This window comes from Mustela nigripes, chromosome 8, assembly GCF_022355385.1.
Source record: "Mustela nigripes isolate SB6536 chromosome 8, MUSNIG.SB6536, whole genome shotgun sequence".
Lineage (NCBI taxonomy): Eukaryota > Metazoa > Chordata > Mammalia > Carnivora > Mustelidae > Mustela > Mustela nigripes.
Genome location: NC_081564.1, coordinates 22,127,786 through 22,152,350, shown reverse-complemented (window position 1 = coordinate 22,152,350; position 24,565 = coordinate 22,127,786). Strand labels below are relative to the sequence as shown.

At 58.4% G+C, this 24,565-nt stretch overlaps 2 protein-coding genes across 3 annotated transcripts in view; one reads left to right on the top strand and one right to left on the bottom strand.

Moving 5' to 3' along the window:
* ZMAT5 (zinc finger matrin-type 5) overlaps positions 1-11,587 on the top strand; it is a 28,436-nt gene extending 16,849 nt beyond the window's left edge. For both annotated transcript variants that reach the window (XM_059408784.1, XM_059408785.1), the window contains exons 3-6: positions 1,609-1,671; positions 3,057-3,137; positions 5,362-5,473; positions 11,224-11,587. In XM_059408784.1, coding sequence (XP_059264767.1) covers positions 1,609-1,671; positions 3,057-3,137; positions 5,362-5,473; positions 11,224-11,353 — 386 coding nt within the window. In that variant the 3' untranslated portion in view covers positions 11,354-11,587. The remainder of the gene's footprint in view (positions 1-1,608; positions 1,672-3,056; positions 3,138-5,361; positions 5,474-11,223) is intronic.
* Positions 11,588-11,681: 94 nt separating this feature from the next.
* On the bottom strand, positions 11,682-21,544 carry CABP7 (calcium binding protein 7). The gene is made up of 5 exons (XM_059408783.1): positions 21,172-21,544; positions 14,900-15,043; positions 13,729-13,841; positions 13,293-13,446; positions 11,682-13,060 (listed from the first exon to the last, which is right to left on the bottom strand). Exons 1-5 carry the CDS (start codon positions 21,278-21,280, stop codon positions 12,933-12,935), a joined length of 648 nt encoding a protein of 215 aa, XP_059264766.1. The 5' UTR covers positions 21,281-21,544; the 3' UTR covers positions 11,682-12,932.
* Positions 21,545-24,565: the final 3,021 nt, after the last annotated feature.

The following is a 24,565-nucleotide window of genomic DNA, read 5'->3' as shown; positions in this document are numbered from 1 at the left end:
ACCGGCCCCACCCACACTCCAACGGGTCACCCCCGGAGGGAGTTCTCTCATAACCAACTCCTGACCACAGCAGCCCACCCCACGGGCTGCCTGGTGCCGGGGAAGGGAGGAAGGGCGAACCTCCCATCAGAGCCCACCACTGCACCCGCCACCAGGGGAGCTGTGGCCACTGGGGCACTTGGCCTTGACCATGCCATGGAACCACCTGGGTACTGAGTTCTGTGGGCAGGGGCTTTAGACTCACACCAGGGTTCAAACCTGGCACTGCCACTTCCTGACGATGTGGCCTTGCCCCTGTTCGAACTTCAGTTTTCCCCTCTGCAAGGTGGATATGTTAGTGCCGTGCCATGGCTCCTGAGGAGGACATGAAACAAGAACTGCCACCGCTCAGCGTTGGTCGAGCGTCCATGACAGAGGTTCTGAGACCCGGCCTCACGTTAGTGTTACCTGGGGAATGTAATGCCACATCCGCTCCCAGCCCCACTGTCCTGGCAATTGTCATGTGCCCTCAGGCTTGCAATCACCAGGGGCCTCTGCCAAGGGCTCTGTGTCTTATACGTTTTTCACAGCAACCCTACCAGAGGAGAATTGTTTTCCCATTTTACATGTGGAACAACAGAGACTTGGAAAGATAAAGCCACTTGCCTGGAGTCAAGTATATGGGAACTTGGAAACCTGTGGTCTTTCCTCTGCTCCAGTGGCCTCTAGAAAAGACAGTGGGCCCATGCGGCAAGTGTCCAGCCCAGGCTCCCAGGGCAACATCAGAGCCTCTGAGTCAGAGCCCCTTCCTGTCTTACTCACAGATTTTGACTGATTGATTCTTTACCTACCAAGAAACACACAAAACTCAAAGCATAAGTATATGATGAAAATAAAGGTCAAAAAATTGGAGGAAACCAGGGTTAAGGTTTGCTTCCGGAAAGATAGCTGGGAAGTCCTGCGGAGGCCTGCAACTGGCAGGGCGGAGGAGGGAACAAGAGAGCAGCAGGTTACAGGCTTGGCCGTGGCCTGAGCCCTGGGACTTACTGGTGGGCTTCCTGGGCACCAGGAGGATTTTTTTAGCTTTCTATTTTGAAATAATTACAGAGTCACAGAAGTTGCAAAGACAGTATGAGAAGTCTACCATACCAGGATTTAAAACAAAACAAAACGGTGCCTGGGTGGCTCAGTGGGTTAAGCCTCTGCCTTCGGCTCAGGCCATGATCTCGGGGTCCTGGAACCAAGCCCCACACCAGGCTCTCTGCTCAGCAGGGAGCCTGCTTCCCTTTCTCTCTCTGCTTGCCTCTCTGCCTACTTTTGATTGCTCTATAAAATAAATAAATAAAATATTAAAAAATAAATAAATAAAACTACCTAGGTGGTTCCATGGCATGGTCAAGGCCAAGAGCCTCAGACCTAAAACTTGGTTCTTGCCTTTGGCTAGGTCTGGGTGGGAAGGAAGAGGCTGAGGTCACCTGAAGCTCTGATGCTTCTGCCCAGCATCCCTACCTGTGGTCATCACTTCCTACACTCCTCTGTGGGTGGAAACTCTTTCCTTTTCTGATTTCGGGGATAGGAAGTGCCTGTGTGCAGCCTGAATCTGAACCAGGACCCTCTCTCTTCTTGCAGATGCGGCTGCCATTTTACTAGATGAACAGAACAAGAGGCCTTGTAGGAAGTTTCTACTGACAGGTAACCTGTTCTACTCAGTTAGGGTCCCCCTTAGGACCAGCATGCTCCATCTGGCCTGCTCAGACCTCTGCGGAGCCTCTCCCCTACCCCAGCCACCACCCAAGCCCAATTTATGGTCTTGGTGTGTCAGCTAGCTGGTCAGTTGGGACCTTCCTAAGGGTTGTGCCTTGGGAATGACTTCCAGGGCCTAGTTCCTCAGCTCTTTGAACCTAGAATATGATTTTACCGGCCCACCCAGAATAAGCAAGCACTGGGAGATTGCAAATAAATCTAGGAGACATTGATGGCTGTGATGGACTGGCTGATTAGGTTAGCCTGGGAGCCCAACCTCCAGCAGGGAGGACTGGAGATGGTAACAGGTTTGATGAGAAGCTTCAGAATTAGAACCAAGAATGCTAAGTGTTGATTTGCTCAACACTCACCAAATAAAGGTGCATTATACTTCAAAGAGATGAAAACCTCAGTAAGTGAAGGAACCAAGAGCAGATGAAGATAAGGGTAGGAAAAAGAAGACAAAGCCAAGAGAATGATTCATTTCCTCCATGCTTGCTTTGAGTTCCCATATACTCTCTAGGTATTTGGCCCTAAGCTTCCTAATGGCCAAGGCAAAGAGGCAAACCGTGGTGATTACCATTAAGTGTGTAAGAGAGCTTGGCCCTGGGGAGGGGTAATGCTGCTGGCTTAAGGAAGACGGGTGAATGGCTGTTTTCCCCTCAGGAGACACTGCTGCCTCTAGAATGGTCACCAGGACCACAGGTCAAGGGCCTCCCCAGCAGACTTCATTTGGCTGTGAAAACACCACTGGGAGGTTCTGCTGGCTTAAGATACCTGCAGGCTCCTGCTATTTTGAGACATAATTTGGTCTCCCTGGTTGAGATCCAGAAAGCTCTCCTGGGCTTTGGTGCCTCCTTGATTGAAGCTACAATTGAAACCTTTCTGGGGAGCAGTCCAGTGGCTCATGCAAGCCAAATGGACAGGTGGGTACCAGGCAGAGAGCACAGCAGATGCAAGGGCCTGGATTGAAGAGAGGAAGCATGACCCTTTCAGGGACCCCCCCCCCCTCACTGTGGTTTGTTGAGGCTGGGGAACAGGGGCCAGGGGCCAGGAAAGTGGTGACAACAGACAAGCCTACAGAGGCCAGTGCACCCCAATCACGGAAGGCTTCACGATTTGCTGCCCAGGGTCGTGAATGGGGCAGAGTGGACCAGACAGGTTGCTCTGGCTGCTTGGGTGGGTGGAGCTAGAGAAATTCCAAGTTTTTCCTTGGGGCGTGGGATTGTTACTCTGTAGGCTCTAAAGCCTTTTGCCCCCACAGGGTGCCCCTCTGCACACAGTGGGAGCTCTTCCAAGTGGTGAGTAACTGTCTTCCCTGTCTTCTGTTGCAGGCCAGTGTGACTTCGGCTCCAACTGCAGGTTTTCCCACATGTCAGAGAGAGACCTCCAGGAGCTGAGCATCCAGGTGGAGGGTGTGTTTTGGCAGGGACCCTGGGTTCGGGCGTGAAGTGGGTTGCTGGAGGCGGGGGGCGGGGGTGCCAGATCTGAGGACTGCAAAACCGCTCTCTGCCTCCCCACCTCCTTTTCCTTTTTTTTCTTTTTAGATTCTTTTTTTTTTTTTCCTCTCAAAGATTTTTTTTATTTGCCAGAGAGAGAGAGAGAGAGCACAAGCAGGGGGAGCAGCAGAGGGAGAAGCAGGCTCCCGACTGAGCAGGGAGCCCAACAGAGGGCTCAATTCCAGGACCCTGGGATCATGACCTGAGCCAAAGGCAGATGCTTAACTGACTGAGCCACCCAGGCACCCCCTCCTCCTCTTTTGTGGTCATCCTGTGGGAATAAGCTGAGGGCTGCCCCCAGGTGATGGGGTGGGTGTCAGAAAGGCCTCCACATCGCTGCAGGCATGAGGGGGCCATCTGTGTTCTCTGTGGGGTTTGAAGTGGTATGTGGGGCTCTCCTGTCCAGCAGCCCTGAAGGGTGTGTCTCAGCCTCATCTGTGCCCTGCTGGGTTCTCATTCCTGCATATCCTTTTTCCTTCCTTCCATCAGGAACTATCTTTCTCCAGCCCTTACTCAGCACTAGGCAGATCCCCTATTGCATCCTGGGGACAAAGGGATGTCGAGGACACCTTCCCTGCCCTCAGAACTCTCAGGTCTAGTAATTCCAGGGAAGAACAAGTTTAGTTCCCCGTGGAAACTGCTATGTCTGCTTTTGGGAAATTCACTTCCCATTTCTCCAGTTAGAGAACAAGGCCATTTGCACTTAGATGGTCTTAGTCAATCTTCTCATGCAGCCCCTCATGGAACAGATGGAGAAACTGAAGCTAGCCCAGGGCAGAAGGACCTCACATGAGCCCCCCGCAGTGAGAGGCTGATTCTGTCCTCCCAGGGTGCTGCTGCCCACTCTTCCCTCTGTCCAGGTGGCCGCAGGGCAGGCAATGAGTGTCCAGGGCAGCTTGGCCTTTTCCCTAATCCCCAGTGGGCCTCACCGCCCCCCCTCTCCCGCTACTGACCAGTCATAACCTTCAGGCCACGCACTGCTCTGGCCCAGACACAGGGTTTCTAGGAGCTCTCCCAGAGCAGAAGTGAGACCCCACAGGCCTTGCCAGCAAATCCTGGCAGTGGTGGCAGCTCTTCACTGGCCGTGGGCTCTCAGGGAACTGTTGGCCCATGGTGTGGAGAGCCTAGGCCTGTGGGCCTGCAGCGGGAAATGGGGCTTGGTAGACAGGGATGGGGGAAGCCTGAGGGGCTGGAAGCAGAGGTGTGCACCCCCTCACCCCCCGGTTGCACCTCTGATAGTCCTCGCTCTGCCACATCCCCCGTGACCTTGGCACAGAGCTAAACCTCTTAGAGGTAATATCCTGACACGTTGTAAAGGTGAAGTAGGATGAAGTGTGTGCAGTGCTAGCCCAGGCCCTGGTCCCCGTTGGTGCCCGAGTCAGATTGTTTTCCTCTGGCCCCCAGGCCCTATCCCACATCTCCCAGAGATCCTGACCCATCTCACACTCAGCTTGTTTGAACCGTTGACTCACTTTGAAGTGAGCAGAGGTTCTTACAGGATATTTTATGAGAAGAGAAACCAGGATGGGGCACCTGGGTGGCTCAGTTGGATGGACGTCTGCCTTCATCTTGGGTTGTGATCCCAGGGTGCTGGGATCGAGCCCCACATCAGGCTCCCTGCTCAGCGGGGAGCCTACTTCTCCCTCTGCTGTGCTCACTCTCTCAATCTCTCTCTCTCTTTCTGGCAAATAAGTACAATATAAAAAGAAAGAAAGGAAAAAGGAAAGAAAAGGAAACCAGGAAGCTGAGGCTCCTTCCCCTGCCAAGGGTCAGAGAGACCTGGCAGGCAGCAGGGCAGAGACCCAAATCCTGCTCTGCCCTGGTCTGCAACCCACGTTTCCTCTCTGCCCCCAGGTTTGGGCCCCTCTTGAAGACCAGGCTCTCTAATGCTTTATCATGTGTCCCAACTGCAAAAAGCTTGGGAGGCAGCCAGTGTTTTATCTCCACTTAATGAGGAAGCAGAGTGAGACCCAGAGGGGCAGGAAGGGAGCTGCGTGGTAGGGACTGCCCAGTGGCTCTGCTCCTGGCCTCCCAGCTTGTGCATTCATCCCCAGGAAGGTTCTGGCTGCTTTGTGGGAGGTTGGGGTCCAGCCAGGGGTGACTGTGCCCCTCACTCACCTCTGTTTCCCTATCTCCACAGAGGAGAGGCGGGCCAGGGAATGGCCACTAGATGTCGTCGAGCTCCCTGAGGCCCGTCTGGAAGACTGGTTGGAAAAGAGAGCCAAGCGGCTGAGCTCAGCTCCAAGCAGCAGGTACAGTCTCGTGGGTCCACGTCTCCTATGCCCTCTGGGAGAGTATGCTAGCCAGCCTGCCCTCGCTGGAAGCTGAGTGGTCTCCATGAACTGCCTTGGCCCAGGGACCAGATATGGATGCCCCCACAGAGCTCCTCAAGGGAGGAGCCACACTGGGACTCTTGGGTCCCCAGGCCCAGGCCAAAGGCTGAGGAGCATTCATTTAAGGGTTCTTTTCCCAAGCCTCATTCTCCCGCCTTGGTGGCTCCTCCCTCAGTTGGCATCTGTGCTGGCTGAAGGGGAGGCAGGTGGCCAGGCCAGCCTGACTGGACATCACCAAGTCCATTGCCAGAAGGAGGGGCCTGATTGTGGTTCTGGAAACCCACAGGGTGCCAGTCACTGAGCTGTCTCCTCTCGGGCCCTGCCAGATAGGTGCAGTTACCCCAACCCTATAGAGGGGGAGGTAAGGGTGTGACTTGCCCAAGGGCACACGGCCAAAAGGCAGAGCTGGGATTACTCAGAGATGTGACTAGCTCACTCTCACTGTCCCACTGCCTCCTTGAGGAGGGGGCTGGGGCGGCTGGGCCGAGCTGCTGCTGGGGCCTGGCACTCAATATGCTCAGAAGTAGGTGGAGCACCCTGGGTCAGGGGCCCTCAGGTGTGTGCTGCCTGTGGTCCCAGGGCTCCTGAACTCTTCTGCCGGGTGTTGAAGGAGGGAGAGAGCAGGGAAGGGGCTACCAGATGTGCCTGTGAGCTCCCTGCGACTTTGTAAAGCTGCTTGCACTGGGTTGCCTTACTTTGCCTGTCTTGCAATGGGGCTTCAGACCCTATTGTCTTTGTGGTATGGTCCATTGCAACAATGGCCTGGCCTGGGCTGAGGGGACCTGGCTGGACAGTTGAGGGTAAGGCCTTGCCTCTAAGAGCTCTGCCAGGAGGTGGGGACTAAACTTCTGGCGTTCTCTCCATGTCCCCGTGGAGAGAGCTTTTTGTTAAACCTTTTTTTTTTTTTTTTTTTTTTAATTTATTTGACAGAGATCACAAGTTCACAAGTAGGCAGAGAGAGAGGAAGGGAAGCAGGCTCCCTGCTGAGCAGAGAGCCCCACGTGGGGCTCGATCCCAGGACACTGGGATCATGACCCGAGCCGAAGGCAGAGGCTTTAACCCGCTGAGCCACGCAGGTGCCCCTTTGTTAAACCATTTTAAGATTAACCTTTAGTTGTTGGGTTTTTTGTTTTTTGTTTGAGAGAGCGTGAGTTGCAAGTATGATGGGGCACAGCAGAGAGAGGGAGAATCTTAAGCAGGCTCTGCACCTTGCATGGAGCCTGATGCAGGGCTCAATCTCACAACACTGAAATAACTGTCTGAGTCAAAATCAAGAGTCAGGTCCTCAACTAACTGAGCCACCCAGGCACCCCAACTTTTAGTTGTTTCTTAGCTGTTTTAGATCTGCGTCGTTTTGTCCCCTTACCTTAAACAATACAGTACAGACACATATGTTAGAGTATGATGTCCATCCCTTTTGATTCTGTCTGAGGTGGTTGTGATTTGGGTCAGGGGAGTGCTCCTTTGGGACTTGTCCAGCGATCCATGTCTCGAGCCCCAGGCCCCATCAGCTGTGTGTCAGAGGGCTGGGGCTGGTAGGAGACATCCAGAGAGTTCTAAGGCCTTCCCCACTCTCCTCCTGCTTGGACCTGGCTACCTGTGGGTCTCAACTGTGTTCCCCACTCGCCTCCCTGCTCTGACTTGGTGTGTATTCTGTTGGGAGTGAGCTCTGAAAGCCTGGGTACCTCCGGAGCTTTTCACAAGGGCTCAGGAAGACCCAGTCCCTGGGCTGGCCCAAGTGTAGGAGTGGGTAGAGACGGGTGACCAGAATTCCCCACCTAGGGACAGATGTGTCCCAGTGCTATCCAGTGCAGGATGCTTATGACCATGAGACTCAGGACTGGGGGATGAGGTGGAGAAACTGAGGCTGAATGACAGGCCCAGAGTCTCAGGTAGAGGTGGTGAGCATTGATAATTAGGGGTGCTGGGTGCCATGGTGTGCCTGGCCCTTGGCCCTGGGCATTTAAGGGGATCGTTGCCCCTGGTTTGTGGCTGAGGGATCTCAACCCCTCCAGGAGAGTGTGAACGTCCTGGTCTCACACCCGCTATCTTCAGCAGCACTGAACACTGAACTGTCTCTTGAGAAAGAGCTGAAGCCCCTGTTTGGTCTAGACCCTAGGCTACCTCTGTCACCAAGGGCTCCCGCCAAGCTGGAGGTCTGGAGTAGTCGTGGCAGCAGCAGTCTCCCAGCTGGGAGAGCAGTAGCTATTTCTGGGGTGGGGCCTGCAACTGGGGACCACCCTAAGCTCTAGGGAGTGTCAGGCCTGTCCTTTGTGCCCCTCACACACCTGGGCACCTGAGCTGGCCCCTTCCAGAGGACCTGTTTTTCTCGGCAACCCTTTGTCCTCTGCGCCTGTGTACCTTTCCACCTGCCTCCCAAGGGCTCAGAGGCAGAATGGATTGCTGTTGGGGCAGAACAGGCCTCTCTGGACTCAAGAAAAACGTTGCTGAAAGGGAGGTGACCATTTATTACCTTGGCCGTCACTGCTTCGGTGTTCCTCAAGCCCTCTCCCATAGGGCGGTCTCAGGAAGGAGAGCCCTTTAGTCTGCAGCCCATGGGTATTGGGCTCTGCCCGTCCACTTGTGGCAGGGCCCCTGCTGGGTCAGGGGAGGTGGATTCAAGTCCCCAGGCTGCTTTGTCCTGGTCCCTGAGTCTCTTACCCTGGAAGCAGCCCCACAGAGACCGTTCCCTCTGTGCCCTTCATGTACCCCAGCTTCCCCCACAGATGCAGCAGTCCCTCCCGGTCTCCCACCTGCACTCTGCCCCTCCTGACTGTCCTCCACAGAACAACCCCAGCCCGCTTCTAAAATACTCCGAGGCCTTGACCTGGCCCCGACCCCTTCGTCAACCCTCCTGGGCTTCCTCTACCTCAGGGACTCTGCACTCTGCCACCCAGCTTGACCCCAGGGAAGCCCAAGCGCATGCAGTCTCCTCACCTCTCCCATCTGGCTTCTGTCAGTCCCTCGGGATGCTGGCGGCTTCTTGGATGTGGTGGGCATTTCTGGTTTGGTGCAGCACCGGTACACTACTCTGTCTGCCTGGAACTGCTTCCCCACCTCTGCCTGGCAAAGCAGACTCATCCTTCAGGCTTTAGCTAAGACGCCCTCCTCTCAGCGCCGAGCTCACATTGTTGCCGTTCAGGCTTGGCACAGGCTCAGGCCATGTTGCCTGCTTCTGAGCATGTAGGGGAGCAGGGTCCCTGGCCTGGAGGACTATTCCCTGGGTGTTGGTGCTTTGGACCCCTTCTGGGGACCGGTCTGGTGGCTCCTCTTCTCTGGGTGTGTTTCCTCCCCTGAGGTACAGGGCGAAGATGGCTGCCCGGTCCTCATGGGGCCTCCTGCACCTGAGGTCTCCAACCCCGTGGCCTGAGCCACGGCTTCGAGGTGTACCAGGCCAACCCTTCTTGTAAAAGGGAGAAATAGAGGCCCTGTGAGCCCCCAGCCTGGCACGTTGCACCGTCCTTCTTGGCCCATTGATCCTGAGGGATCTGCCCAGAGCAGACAGTGGCAAGAGGGAGAGGCTGGCCTCAGACGTGGACTAATCCCCCGGCAAGGCCAGTGCTTGTCCCTGTTTTCCATTGTTGGCTCTTCAGATTGTGACTTTATCCCTCTTAATCTCCCCTTTTGCACCTCTCTCCGGACTGGCACCTCTGTTCCAGCCCAGGCGCTTCCCTAAGACTCTTTTCTTCGGCTCAGAACCGTGACTGGGGAAAAGCAAAAGAGCTGCTCCTGTCCTTGCACCGAGGGCACACCGGCCACGAGAGAGGCCACAGTTGGCCTTGTGTACCCGTGTCCCGTGCACTCTGTGTGGGACAGGAGGGGTATGCTCCAGGAGCTCAGGGGCCCTGAGAATGTGTCCAGGTCTGAGCCCATGAAGGGGCTGCCCTTATGTTGGTGGGAGGCCCCAGCTGCCCAGGAATCGGCCCCATCTTCTAGAGAAGGATCTGGGGCTCACGGGAAGGGGTTCGCCAGGATCACACCCTCTCTGCAGAGAATTGCAGTCACTTTAACCCTGCGGGAAGCCCGGGGTTGGCTGGCAGCTGGGGCTCTCCCTTCCAGCAACGGCGGAGCTCCCCTACTCCCACCCTTCTCTGCAGCTGGCGGAGTTTATGAAGTCTCCTCAGTGCCATAAATCACGCTGGGAGCTGCTTCCCGGACTCTCCAGCAGGCAGCGAGCAGCTAAGCAGGGGATTTCCCTGGCCTCTTGTACCAGGAGGCCGCTTGAAGTCCTCGAGTGGGCTCCCTCCTGCCTGTCAGGCCCCAAGAGTGTCAGGCTGGGGGGCAGTGGTGGCGGCAAGGCAAACCCCCAGGGCTCCTGACCCCAGCCACCACCTCTGCATTGGAGGCCTGAGGTCTCTCCAAACCTCTCAGAGGCCCAGGACTTTCCCCCTTGGCAGAGGGCTGGTGTCTGGATCCCAGCCTCCACTGAGAGCTGGGCCTGCGGCCTGGGGGCAGTGTCTGGAGCACACATTCACGTTGCCCGTTAGCCCCTAATCCCCCAATCCCTGACTCTGTGTGACTGACTCTTCACCCCTCATTTGCCTCATCTATCAAATGGGGTTCTATGAAGGTGCTTGAGGTTTCTCTAGACCTTGGTGTCTGGCCCAAGGCAGTGCCTAGTCAGTAAGGGCACTTAGCGAGACTCCTCGTCATCAGCAGAAATTCACTGGGTGGCCTCTCTGTGCCAGGCCTGGCTCCGGCTCCTGGGGGACCAGCGGACACCACCCCTAGCCTCCTGGTCTCTTCCACATGAGAGCTCCAGTCCCACAGGGGAGACATGAGCTCTCCAGTGAGTTCAAAGTGCTCCGTAGCCTGTGAGGGGCCTGGAGGCCCTGCAACAGCCCACTGGGTGGGGATTAAGTCCAGAAGCATTGGAATGTGGAGCTAGGGGGCGGGGGGCAGGGGCCAGGGACTGCCTTTGCACCTCAGTCTGCTCCCTGAGGACAGGCAGCCCCTGGCTGGGCACCCAGGGCAGATGTTCCACATAGGCCCTGGGTTCCCAGGTGGCCGCTCCAGGGGAAGGAGAGTGAGCTGCATGAGAAATAAGGCTTTTAAAAAAAAAGTTTAGACAATATTTTTTCTGATTTCCAAGGCTTGCATGCTTGTAAAACTTTTCTTGAAAAGTATAAAGGAAGTAAAAAAAAATCACCCATAACTACACCACGCAGATAGAACCACTGTTAACATTTTGCTTTGTCTTCCAGGGTTTTTTTTTATGCATTTATATATGTTATATATCTTTAAACAAAAATAGTATCATGCTATATACATTATTTTATAAGCTGCTTTTTCTCTCTACTCACACAGTACATCATGACACCTTTCCGTATCAGTGCATACAAGGCTGCCTTCTCCATTACTCGGGCTGCTTAGTATTCGCTGCTGTGGTCGTGCAGGTGTGTTTAATCAGTCCCCCACAGGTGGACACAGGTTTTTTTCTGTAGCCAGTCTCTCCCCACAGCCCTGCTGTTCCATCTGGGCTCATTCCTGGAGGTGAGATTGCTGGCTCGAAGGGTCTGCATGTGTTTGAGGCTCCACCTTCCAGAAAGGTCACTCAAGCAGCTGACCATAGCTGGGGTGGTGGGGAGAGGGGGTACTCAGAGGAGGTGGCCCAGCCTGGGCCGGGGCTGGGCCCCATTCTCATTTTCTGACTTTCTCCTCCTCTCTAGGGCCGAACCCATGAGAACCACCATCTTCCAGTACCCCATAGGCTGGCCGCCAGTCCAGGAGCTGCCTCCATCCCTGCGGGCACCCCCACCCGGGGGGTGGCCCCTGCAGCCCAGCGTCCAGTGGGGCTGAGCCTCTCATCCCCACCTGATACCCCTCCGGTCAGCTTTGGTGTCAGTCACGATACAGATAAGGGCTCCTCCTGGGGACACGGGGGCCCCGCCCGCTGCCTCCTGAAGCCATCGGTCCTAGCCCCAGTCCTAGCTTTGCTCTAGGCAGTTATACCTCCTGCCCTCATGGGACATCCTGAGAAGATGGATGAGAAAACTTCCTTCTGGGTGTTTATAAAGAAAGTCTGTCACCATGGTGGTGTGTTTCGTCCTTGGCCAGCGCCGTCAGCTCTGTTCCCCAAGCCCCTGGTCCGAGGACAGGCAGGACTGGGGTTGAGATGAGGTTCTCTGCTGGATGTGGAGCGCTTTTGCCCTTCTCCTGGGAGGGCCGGTGGGGGCTCAGCATGGCTGGGCAGAGGGTGTGCCAGTGTGGCTGGGAAGGTCACCCGGGTGTAAGGGGGCTCCAGATCTGGGAGAAGAGCTCAGGGACTCCGTCCGCTGTCTCCAGTCCCCACATCTGCCCATACTGAGCTGGTGCCTGAACGTGAGATGGCAGAACTGGGGCGCGGTGGGAGCTGTGTCTCTGGCCTGTGTAGAGAGGTTGGGGGACCCAGGAGGACAGGCCCTGGACTTGGGGGAGTGGCCTCGTTGAGTTTCTTGGCACCCACAGTGCTGGGCTACACCAGCCCCTTGGCCCAGCAGTGACACTGGGCCCTCCCCCAAGGCTTCTGCCTGGAGGAGGCCCTGGGCTGGTGGGGCGGTCCCACAGGCTCTTCGGCAATATGGAGCCTCTAGGCCCCTGGTCTGCCTCCTGCCTCACTGCACGCCAGTTCTAGATTCTGTGCTGGGTGGTGGTGGGCAGTGTGGCCCTCAGGCCGGTGGGGCTCAGAGGATGCAGAGACTGCTGGGCCATCTCAGATGCCCCATCTGCTGGGAGCTTTTGCCCTTTCTGAAAAATTCCTGTTGAAGTGGGCACCGTATCTGGGGGCCCTCTGGGCCTCAGGCTGCTCATCTGTGAAATGGGCAAATGCTCTGCCCGCAGTGGGTGCCTGGAGGAAGGCTGGGTTTGAGTCTAAGGAGGGTCAGAGAAAGGGACCCTAGAGAAGGCCAGGGGACTTCTCAGGTTTGGCCAGGGAATAGGGCCCAGGAGACCCCAGCCTTACCCCCTCTCCAGGAGGAAGCCTCCTGCTCCCATCTCCACCAGGCCCAAGGCCCTGGACAAATCTCAGGGAAGGGTCAGGTTGGCTTTGTGGCCCCAGGCACAGGGTGCTGCTACTTCCTGTCTAAGTGACCATATCAGCTAGCGGACCCTGTGCAGATGCCTCCTAGATTTCCCAGGAGCCCCTGGACAGTGGAAGGGAGAGTGAGTGCTACATACAGGCATGGGCAGGTGCAGGCGGGGCCGGGGGCCACCTTGGAACCACCACCAGGCCCTCCGCAGCCAGGCCACGGGACCATGCAAGGGCCCTCAGGTCAGGAGGGGTAGGGTTGCTGGACGTTCGGGCCCCGAAGTACACGTGGCGGTGGCCCAGGGAAGCCGAGTGCAGGAGAGGACCGCAGGCGGTGGGGAGTGTGGAGTGGGCCCCACGCACCGCGTGTGCCTACTTCATGCCGCTGCGCAGCACCTGGTTGGCCGCGATGAGCATGACGCTGATGATGAAGGCGATGGCGAAGGCGCAGATCAGGCTCTTGCGCACACACGTCTGGCGGATCTGCTGGTTGGAGCAGGCTGTGGCCACCCGCCAGGGAGCACCAGAGAGAGACAGACAGGGACAGCGAAGCGGGGAATCAGGAGCCGCCTGCACTGCCGGCACGTGGGCTTGTCCCACAGGGACACAAGGCGTGGGGCGGGCAAGGAGGCCCCCAGCCATTCCCTGCAATCCCCGGGGCCTCCTCCTCCCCCTGCCCCCAGCAGTTGGCCTGCCCCTAGGTTGGGGGAGGTCTGGGGGCCAGTCACTCACTCTCCACATCCACAGGGCACTCCTCAGCGGTGCCCAGGTGACTTTCCTCCTCCGTCATGATGATGTTCTCAATGTCCTTCATGGACAGGTGCTCACAGAAGGTGTCGTACAGCAGCCGCTTCAGCTCATCCACGGTCAGCTTCTGCATGTCGCACTTGGGTTGGGGAGGAGACACAGTGCTCTGGCCACTGCCACCACCACGGCTGCCACCCAGCACCCTGTTGCCACACAAGCCCAGTGACAGGCCTCTGGATTCTGGAGGACTGGAAACTACTCGCTCCATTCCTTGAGTCCTTGACCACACCAGCCTCCCCGGGCTGGCCCCTGGCCCTCTGGAAGATAAGACCTCCAGGGGACAGATGCCCTGGCCATTCACTGACCCTGTACAGCCCTCCACAGTGTGTACAACCCTAAGTCCCAACCAGACAACACTTACCTTCCAGAAGACAGTGTCAAAGTCAGTGCCATGGAACTTCTCTGGGATCCCCGAGGTGGAAAGCTTGGGTCCCAGGAGGGTCACAAACTCCTCAAAGTCCACTTGGCCATCACCTAGGGCAGGCACAGGTCCAATCAATGGGCCAGCTGACAACCAGGCTGGGTTCTGGGCCACCTCAGGTCACAGGGTACCTTGGGCAGGTCCCACCTCCTCTGAGCCTTGAGTTATTTTCAGGGACTAAAACCAAATATGGTGATTGCAAAGTGGAGATGGGGTGCAGCAGATGGGCCCGAGCACATGGGAGAGCCTTGCATTTTACTCAGAAACGTGGCTTCCCAGCAGGTGTGGGGCCTGGCATCCTCACCCCACAGACAGGAACTGAAACTCAGGGCACAAACTGCACAGACCACCACCTGCTCTGTGGGTGGAGGGAAGGCAGGGATGGAGGCCCATGGTGGGGGTGGGGGGGACAAGAAGAGGAGACTGGATATTACCAGCCTTTTTTACTAGGTTTTCCTTAATAAAATGCCGGGTGGCAAATACGACTAAATGATATTTTATTTGGGGTGATGGGACCTGGGGTACTTAGTATAGCCTTTCTACTTCTCTGTGCTTTAAAAAAATTGCTCGGGAGGCACCTGGCTGGCTCAGTCCGTACAGTAAGCAACTCTTGGTCTCGAGGTTGCAAGTTTGAGCCCCACATTGGGCGTAGAGATGACTTAAAAATACTATCTTAAAAAAAACAAATTGCGGGGGTGCCTGGGTGGCTCAGTTGGTTGGACGACTGCCTTCGGCTCAGGTCATGATCCTGGAGTCCCGGGATCGAGTCCCACATCGGGCTCCCAGCTCCATGGGGAGTCTGCTTCTCCCTCTGACCTTCTCCTCACTCATGTTCTCTCTCACTGTCTCTCTCTCAAATAAATAAATAAAATCTTTAAAAAAATTAAAAAAAAAAAATTGCTCAGAATGCAGAGCTAGAGAGGCAGAGTCTCTAAACCTCCGTGTGTGGGTGTGGCTGGGGCCATCGCACTCTAGTGTCTATTCTCCAGGCTGCGAAATGAGGCCAGATCTGGCTGCCTACCGCCATGGGCTTGGGGGTACCTGGAGGGTGGGCTCGGCCTCAGAGGCCCAGGTGAGGGGTGAGGAGACGGAGGCAGGGGTTGGTGCTCACCATCCATGTCCAGCCTCTGGATGATAACTTCCAGCTCCACCTCATTGGGCATGTAGCCCAGGGAGCGCATGGCCGTGCCCAGCTCCTGCTTGGAGATGAAGCCATTGCCATCGCGGTCAAAGACTTTGAAGGCCTCACGGATCTCTGTGGGGGGAGCAGAGCAGGTTGGGACCTCGCCTCTGTCCCCAACACCCCTTCCCTAAGCCACCGGCATCCCCAAACCTGCAGCCTGAGCCCGGCTCTAAGAATCCACCAGGGAGCCTGCAGGTCTTGTCAGAGACAAGTGGCAGGTGGTGGCCCGAGTGTCCACCACAGCACTGCCTTCCTGGAGCTCAGGGCCGGCCGAGTCAGGCGGCAAAGGTATGCCCAAGCCTGCAGCACGGCCAGGATCACCCTGGGGATGGGGGGTGGGGGCGTCCTTCTTCTTCCAGCCAGGCTCCCACAGCCTCCTAGGGCGTGCTCACGACGACCCCGTGTGGCGGGTAAGCATGAGTCCCGCCCCCAGAGCGGGCTCCTGGGGCCTGGCTGCAGTGGCCACTCTGTGAGGGGCCAAAGACTTCCCTGTCCACCCCTCATTCCTTCCATCACCCACTCCCCCTCATCCTTATCGCATGCTTCCTCCCCTGGGCTCGGCTTGGAAACTCCAGCCAGCACTCCTTAAGGATGCCCCATGAGGCAGCCATCAGCTCCCCGCTCAGAGTCAGGCTGACAGTTCCGTGCAGAGACTGCCTCCCCAGCCCGAGGTTAGGGGGAAGGTGGAGGCTGGATGGAGGGGCCCCAGCCAGCCCAGGCCTGCTCAGATGTGGAGATGGTCCCCTGCATCGTACAGAAAGGGAGACAGAGACCTGAGGATCTGGGTGACAGGAACAGAGAACAATGCACTGGGCTGGGAGCAGTGAGTGAGCTGGGACCAGTCCCACCCACAGTAGAATGCCCAGTAGTGATGTGGGTACAACAAGGGGTTTTACCAAGCATGTCCAGGAGCTGTTGAAGGGTCCTAACCTCTCCCTGCTCACCTTAGTTCTACCTGCTATCCCTTCGTGGCCACTCAGCCCAGGAAGAGCCCTCAAGAGCATTTTTCTTTGGCCAAGACGGGAACCTCACCCCACTCACACCGCCTGCTCCAGCACCCTTGTTCACCTGCCAGCCTCTTGGCCTTTGCCTAAGCTGTCCCCTGGCTGGGATTCAGCAGACAGAATCCTGTCTCTGGGTGTGAGTGTGGGTGTATTTGGAAGCAGAGACAGATGAAAATGGTCCACACTGCAGACCTGGAAACTGAGGCACAGAGAGGCAAAGCAGCCAGACTGGGGTCAGTTTGGGGTCAAGGCAATTTCTGGTGAGAGCAGGAATCAGGCTGGCCCAGGCCTGGCCTAAAGGGACTATGAACCCCTAAAACAGACTGTGGAATCCTGTGCTATGGGGGCCCTAATCCCACTGGCCCCATCACAGACTAGGGGCTGGGGCAAGGAAGCTTGGGTCAAGGGCCCAAAATCTCATCCAGCTCCTCCTACCTGGTGTCTGCACCCAAGGCCTGGAGGTTAGACCAGACGGCACGCAGGCCAAGACAGAGACGGTGGGCGGTAGCCAAGCGGACCCCCAGATCCTCTGACTCTGGACCATACCCACCCACCCTAGGCTGGGCCAGAGAATCTGGTCTGACCAGGGGCCCCCTAGGCCGGAAAGCAACTGGGATAGGAGATCTGGGCCACAGGCCCAGGGGTTTCTATAAATCCCAGACTTGGAACTCCAAGCCAACTCCCACCTACCATTCTCCCAGGCCACTGACAAGATGGTAAGCTCCCCACCACCAGAGATCTCTAAGGGGGGCCCCGGCTGTCATGAAGGTGGCTAATGGGGTCCTATGGCTTAAGGGTCTCCAGGTACAGACTAAGGCACCAACAGAGCAACAAGACACACCGTCCACCACTTCTACCACCCTGACCCAGTCCCAGGCTCTCCCAGCTCAGGTGTCCTGAACTCTAGCCCGAGGGGCCTTTTCAGCCCTGGTGAGCACCAGGAGGGTTCCACGTCCAGGCCTTTGAACAGGGAACTCCTTTCCCTTGGAAGTTCTTCCCCAAACCCTGGCAAGCTTGGCTACCTCTCAGGTTCCTGGCATAAACAGCATCACCTTCCTGGTGTCCTCCCTGCACCCCAGCTGAGTTCAACCTGCTTCTGGGCGCCCACAGACCCTGCCCTGCCCTTGCATGGACCACACTGGACTATGAATGAACTATGAAGGCTGCCGCTGGGGCCCCATGATGGGAACAGTGCCTGTCTGTCAAGCATAAACGTCACCGAACTAGTGAGTGAATGCATGAATGACTGATTTGGGGAGCCTACCCTTCTGCAGCACAGACAGAAAAGATCTGGGCAGAAGTGCATGCAATACCCAGTGTGAGGTCATCATTCGGAGCCCGGGTACTCCTAGTTCACTAACAGTCCTAGTAAGAGTAAGTGTTGGCCACCACAGAAGAGAGGAATCAAGCTGAGACCTGGGCTGAGGGTACATCCCCAGATTTCTGGGTGAGGGGCTGGTTTTGGAAGGAGGAACCCAGAGTCAAGCACCCCATCTTTCCGGGTCCCTCAGTTTCCTCCTTGGTAGAGACCCACTGGGAAATTTGTGGTGGGTATGGCAAAACCCTTGACTCACAGTGGGACTGCCACAGATGCTGGCCCCCTCCCCTGCAAGGAGCTGGGGTCGAGGCTGTCCCTCCCACCCTGGCCAGGTGTGGCCCCCAGAGCCGGGTGTGGCCCTCAGAGCCCATGGCCACTTCAGTTGGAGCCCCTGGTCCTCTTCTGGAAGATCTGAGGAAATGCACGGGACTGGACAGGAGACAGCAGAGGGCAGGGGAATCTTGGTGATAGACCCTGAGGCAGCCTGACAGGCCTCAAGGCACATCAGCCCTCCGTCAGGAAGCTGGAGGCCAGAGACGGGGTGCACACGCTGGAGGTCACTCGTGAATGGGGAGGCAGCGCCTGTCCTCTGCCGCAGCTGCCATTCTCCGCGGCATTGGCCCCACGCCCCACCACTTTGGCGGCCCTGAGTCTACGCAGAAGAGGCTGTTGGGCTTGCAGGGAAAACGGTCAGGTCAGGGGCTCCCCCCCCACCACCCCCACACTCCGAATGCCCTATTTGGCCACTCTCAGTGTGGGCTCCACTGTCTGACTGAGCAGGCCAAGTGCCAACCTCAGAACCCTGCCCTGGTGACTGTCTGCCTGTCTGTCTGTCTCCTTCCTCTTCTCTCTGGCCAGAAAGGGCTGGCCTAGGACTTGCAGCCACTGCACTCCTACCCTCAGGTGCTCAAGTCCGCTGATGCCCCTGGGCCAGCCTCCATGCTCCCGCAGACCCTGGGAGGCTTGGCTGGGTGTGTGTGTCATGGCAGGGATGAGACGGGGTGTGAGATACAGGGAGAAGCTGGAAAGCCTGTGTCTCTCCTTCTCCAGGGTCAGACAGGCTCCGGGCCAGCTTTGCCCAGCCGCGTCTACCCTGCCAACTGCCACCCACGGCTCCCTAAGGCCACAGGTCCCCAGGTGCCTTTGCCAGACCTTCAAGGACTCTTCTACCCAGCCTTTTGCGGAGGCAGCCTTCCTGCCCTGTCCCCCCGTCCATCCTGGGTTCTTAACTCAAGAGCTTCACCAATCTCTCCACACTCCAGGATCTTACTCCTGCAAGAACCCCCCTACTTGGCCACCCCTGCGGCAGCATCGGGGTCAGCAAGCCCCTGCTGCATACCAGTCCCTTCGATAAGAGCCTCCATTGTGTCGTCTGCCACCAGCAGCCCTGGGGAGGGACGATGCCAAGCCCCTTTCACAGATGGAGACACCGAGGGGAGAAAGGCCAAGTGATAGTCCAAGGTCACTCTGTAAGCGGACGGTACAGAGATTCGAACCCAGGCCTGCCTGGCTGGAAAGCCCTCATCCACCCCTTGCGCTCTCCACCTCCCTTGTCCCTCTCCCCCTCAGACTAACCGCCCCCTGGATTTCTGCGGCAGGCACATAATGTCTGCAGCATTTCATCCCAAGCTGCCGGGCTTCCTCTTCTCTGCACATGTGGGTCCCCCACTGGTGGGTGTCCTTTCCGCAAAGGGCCTGGTCTTACCCAGGCACTGGGCGGCAGGGGGACGGGGGTCTGCCACCTTTTCCATCCAGCCCCGGCACTCAAGGACCACCGGGGCCTGCAGAGACTTGGTCCCCCAGGAGGGCTTTTGGAACGCCCACAGGCAAGAAGGGGGGGTCAGCCATGGAGGACTTCTTGCCCTCATCTACAGCTGCCCGCAGGCTAGGAGATGGGCTGGGGTCACCCAGGCACCTGCTTGTTCCCCGACCCCCTCCTGGTCACCCCAAGGAGGGCCCTGCCCTTCAGATGCCCCTGTGCCACGGTCCCTCTGCTCCTCAGGGCCCAGGAGAGAGGAAGAGGAGAGAAGCAGGGAGTGCGTTTGGTGTGGCTGGTGACTAACACTGCTGGGTTTCTGCCAGTGTGCCCGCCAGGCAGCCCAAGTGGAGCCTGCGGCCTCCTCACCCCTGCACTGCCCTCCCTGTGCCTGCTCACCCCTCTATCCCAGCCTCTTCTCAGCTTCTCAGGTCTGCACCCCAGGGCTGGGAGAACAAGAGAGGAGAGACCCAGCCAGGCCCATAGCCGGGCTACCAGCGTCAGAGTGGGGTGCTGGGAGCAAAGATAGGGAATGAGGCGGAAGCTGCGTGGGTTTTGGGGGGGAGAGTGTTGTCCCCTGCCCAAGTGGCCAGGAGGAAGGGACAGAGGGCCCCTGGAGGGAGACACTGGCAGGTCACGGGGTGACCTAGGGCAGGAGGAGACAATGGTGGAGAAGAGATGCTGTGCCCCATCCCCTGCCCTCTTGGTCCTCATTGCACCTCCTCCTTGTCCCAGGCACTGGACAGACAAGGCAGACACTTGGACTTTGGGATTCAAGGCAGCAGCACTCATCTCTCTGTTCTGCCTGATTCAGACACCAGACCCTGTCTCCGTGGCTCTGCCAGCCTCTGGGGACTTTCAGGGGACTTGAGAGGAGCAGGTGGCTCATAGTCTATGGTACAGGGTGTATATGTTGGGGGAAGGGTAGCTACCTTCTCCCTCTTGATCTTCCCTTCACCCAGTCTGACTCCCCCAAGATCTACCCTCTCCAGGGCTGGGGGATGAGGGAAGACCCCTCTACATGACTTCCCCTGTGTTCCCATCATCATCCCTGACTGCATTGGTGTCTCAGCTGCACCCCCCAATCCCTGATGAGCTCCAGATCGCAGAAACCCTTGGCCCCAAGATAACTGAAGAGAGGCCCGGCCTCTGGAGATCTCAGCCCCTCACGAAACAGCAGAAAAGTAGATCCCAGGGGCCCAAGACTATCAGCCTCAAACCCCCACTCCACTCCACATGGGGCCCTAAGAGGTCTGGGGGATGGAAGGCCTGAGAACCTGCCCCCATCCCAGGAGGGAAAGAGCTTGCAGGCCCCAGGGTTCTCACAGCTCTGCAGAATCTTCCGTCCAAGGACCCCAGCCCCTGACCTCTGCTCTCATCCTGCCCAGCCCCTTGCCTAAGGTCCCTCTTCATGCTGAAAGGCAGAGGGACTACTAGGGGAAACAGATTTGGGTCCCAGCCTCTGCCTTTCCCTTCCAGGCTTGGTTATCGAGACCAAGCCGCCCAATCTGGCCACTTGTTGTCGCCACCACCTCCTGGGCCACCCTCCCAGCGCTCTGGGCTGGGGGTCCCCGCAGGGTTGTGGGGAGGGGGCCAAGGCTGCAGGAGGGACTGGGGACAGCCCCGCAGGCGGCAAGAGCAGGGCAGTCGCCCTCTCCCCCTTCTCCGGCTGCCCTAGCAGATTGGATTTGAAAAGCGACACGAGCGGAATGTCAATTCGAGCGCAGAGCCGCGGGCGGGCGCCGCGGAGGGGATCAGGATGCGGGTGCTCCGGCCGGGCCCTCGCTGGGGGCGCAGCTTGGACCCCCACCCAGACCGTCGCGTTGCCGCACCGTCACCGCGGACTGCGCGGCCCCGTGACCCCGCTGCGGGGCTCGGCAAGTTTCCGCAGCGCGGGGGACCATGCGGGTAGGGGCTGGGCCGCCCCTCAGCCTTGGCTACCCCCACCGCGGCACCCAGAGGTGCGAGTTGGTCCTGCCTCCCCGCGCAGCTGCTCTCTGGAGCGTCCACCTGGCAGCCGGCACCTGCGGACGGCCCCCCGCCCCCTGCGCCCCTAGTCCGCGCTTCACCTGGGCGCACAGGTAGGAGGGCCGGCGGTCAGGGGTCCCGGCGGGGCACTCACCCTCCAGTTCGTCCTCAGGGATGTCCACGGGGCGCTGCTCCGACAGCAGATTGGGCACGGTGTAGATGCCCCGGTACATCAACGCTGCCGTCACCGGGTGGAACGGCATCTTGGAGGCTCCGCGCCCGCCCGCCCGCCGCAAACTTTGAGGTCGGGGCTCATGGGCCGGCGGCGGCCCGGGGGGCGGCTGGAGCGGGCGGGGCGCGCGGCTGCGGAGGGCGGCCCGGCGGCACCAGCGGTGGCTAGACTAGGGGCGCCCCTCCGGGGGCCTAGCGCCCCCGCGCCCCGGGCCGCCGGTCCATGCCGCCCCCCTCCCTCCTCGGGCTCCCGGCGGGGGCCCCGCAGGGGCGACGGGGGCGGCGCCGCTCGGGCCTCTCCGCTCGGGCCGCCGCGCGCTGCGCCCGCCGCGCCCGCTCCTCGGTGCCCCGCGCGCTCCGCGCTGCTCACCGCCCGCTAGTCCGCTCGCCGGCGCGGCCGCCCGGCCCGCCGCTCCGGCTCTCGCTGCCTCCCCTGCTCGCTCGCTCGCTAGCTCGCTCTGTGCAGCGCTGGCTGCGCTCCCCGCCTCCCCCGCCCTCCCGCCCGCAGCCTGCCCGCCCCCCTGCGCTCTTCCCCCCCTACCCCGCCCGCCCCTTCCCGCCGCCGGTCCCTGAGCACTCGCCCCTAGTCAGCCGCGGGCTCCTTCTCCTCTTCGCCCTAGGTTCCCCTTTCTCCCAGCGGGGGATCACTTATCTCTCGCCCCAAGTCCGCAGCCACCGGGACCAAGGTGGGGGTGGGGCCCTTCCTTCCAGCCCCTTGGCCCGCCCCCACCCCGCACGAACAGAGCAGGAAACTGACGACCTGGCAACGAGGTGAGATGGGCCCCAGGCGCCTGGGTCCTGGAGGAGAATCATACAGTATTGGTGCCAGGAGGGGCTCCAAGGTGGGGAAACTGAGGCTGAGAGAGAAGGGCGTTGACCAAGGTCGTAAGCCGCTGGTGGCAGGCAGGAGCTTGGGACAAATCTGGGGCAGGCTCTCCTGCCTGTGGCTGAAACTTGGCGGCTGACCTTGCTCCCCCCCACAGTAGAGCCCCAGTCCTGGCTCCTTTCCAAGCCCCCACCACTCTGCCTGGGGAGCTGCCAAGGGTCTGCTTCATGCCTCTCCCCACCCGCAACTCAGGGCACTGAAGAACAGAGAGGTGGCTGGGTGCTTGTAGGGCCTGGTGTGAGAGCCTGTCTGTTCACATGGCTGGTTAGACCCATGTGTGCTCAAGACTCACCCAGGTCCCAAGGCACGTGTGTGCATCGAAGTGAGGGGGCAGGTGTTTGTGGGAGCAGCATGTGTGTGCATATATCTGTTACCCAGGAGGGTGTGTTCATGTGTTTTTGAGTCCACACGCAGATGGATGCATGTTGGGAGTGTGTATGGAAACCTATGTGTGCCAAGGTTGTGAGCTGGCAGGGGAGGGGAGGGCAGGAGCTTCTGGGTAGGAGCCTGTGGGTGTGGTAGGGGGGTGGTGTGCAGACCCATGGACTAGGAGTGGCATGGGCATGGGAACACAGATGTGCATGCATATATATGGGGGAGGGCTTGACCCCCTGGCCTCTCCATGGCCCCAGCTGCTGGACCTGTTCCTGGAGGCCCTACTGGAATCACCTTCAATCAGCCAACAGCCCCAGCGGGAAAGCTGATTGCCACGGCCCAGCCCAGCCCTGCCCTTCCCAAGCTGATTACATTTTTCTGTTTGTTTCTGCTTTTGTCGTTGATTAATCACAGCCCTATCTTGGGGCCTGGGGAGAGGGGGCTCAGGGACAGATGTCAGCCCTGGCCCCCAGCACTCCTCGGGCATGGCTTGGGAGGGAGATACCAGCAGCGTCCCCAAACTGCAGAAGAGCCAGGAAAAACCTCAGCTCTTTGTCTGTCTCCCCAGCCTCTATGGATCAGCTGGGTGCCCCTTAGAACCAAGGGCCAGGGGTGGGAGAGGCCCCACAAAAGCCCTACCCCAAAGCCCTCCTCATCCATCTGTCTCCCGGTCTGACGATGTACTGTCAGACTGGAGTGTTTTCAGTTTCCTAGGTCTTCTGGTGCAGCAGAGGAGTGGGGAGGAAAGAACCCAGAACTTGGAGCCAGGCAGACCTGGGGCTCCTGTCTCTACCACCCCCTTGCTGCCATGGGACCTTAGTCACCTCCCTTAACATCCCGGGGCCTTGGATCCCCCCTTCATGAAGTGAGGGTTGGCAGTGCCACCTTCCAGGCAGTGGTAAGGATGGAGTGATGTAACATGGGAGAGGTGCCTGACAGAGTATCCCTGTAGCTCTTGGGAGTTTCCTATTAGCATGAAAATTCCCCCCAAGGAATATGAATTAATAATAATTATAGCTGCTATGTATTGATCAAGAGCTTGAGCTACAGTGGCTCTCTTTCGTTTTTTCCTGAGTGCTCAGGCTGCACCAGCCCAGGACAAGTAGTTCTAAATCAGGACCCCCGCACCAAGGAAGGCTGGGCTGGAGCTTGCCAAGGGGCTGATGGGAAACCCGGCTCCCAGCGGCTTCAAGAGGGGCTGTTAGAGAGCACGTGGTCACCCGCCTGACAGAGGGACAGTGCCAGCTATATCCTCTGTAGCTCCCAGCCCAGAGGAGAATTTCCAAAGGATGGGGCAGAAAGGGTCCCTGAATAAATTAAGCAAAAATCAAGTGAGTGGGTCTACCCAACACAGCCCAGTCCTGAGAATCTGCCCTGAGGGAGGGCATGAGTGTCTAGGGAGACAAAGCCCTCCTTCTGGTCTGTAGATAAGGGTCAAGTTCTACATCTTGTGACCAGGCTGCTTCCTCAGACTCCCATCAGGCCAGAGGGACAGGACCTGATGGGGTTTATAGCCCCAAGGTCTCGGTACGCCCCACCGCTTGGGCCATCCCTGACATCCTTGTCTCTGGTGACTCAGGCCAGTCCCTGTGTCTCCCCTGATCCAAAGCCATGACCCACAGAGCTGACTGTGGGCCCAGGCGACTTCCATGTGTCACCAGCCTCACCTGCCCCCCTTTCTTGATCTGCCCGTGGGTACTTGGGCTATGCACATAACCTGAAAGCCATCCCCCGAACCTCTGAAGGCAGTTTGTCCTTGCCTCCATGTATGGTTGAGGGAAACCCTGCTAAGGGACAAGGATGGGTCGTGTATCGTTGTGAGGCAAGGCAGGGGTTTGAGCCCAAGGCAAGAGCTGGGTTAGGGTAAGGGTGAGAGCTTCAGGAACCAAGCTCTGGGTCATTCTGATTACATCCCTTGGGGCTCGGAGGTTGGCTGCCTCTGCCGGGAGCCATCACAGACCTCCTCAGCCCTCCAGCACTGTTACCCTCAGGTCACGGGGCAACCCCTGGGTGCTAGGTCCTACAAACAAGTCAGGCCAGGAGTCAGAGGATGAGA

What these genes read in the sequence shown, in the direction of transcription:
- CABP7 (XM_059408783.1), bottom strand. Translation starts at nt 21,280, where the DNA reads ATGCCGTTCCACCCGGTGACGGCAGCGTTGATGTACCGGGGCATCTAC. An exon ending in CCAGAGGCTGGACATGGATG is followed by an intron (nt 13,842 to 14,899) that starts GTGAGCACCAAC and finishes TGCCTGCCCTAG; the next exon opens with GTGATGGCCAAGTGGACTTT. An exon ending in GTGCCCTGTGGATGTGGAGA is followed by an intron (nt 13,061 to 13,292) that starts GTGAGTGACTGG and finishes GGGTGGCCACAG; the next exon opens with CCTGCTCCAACCAGCAGATC.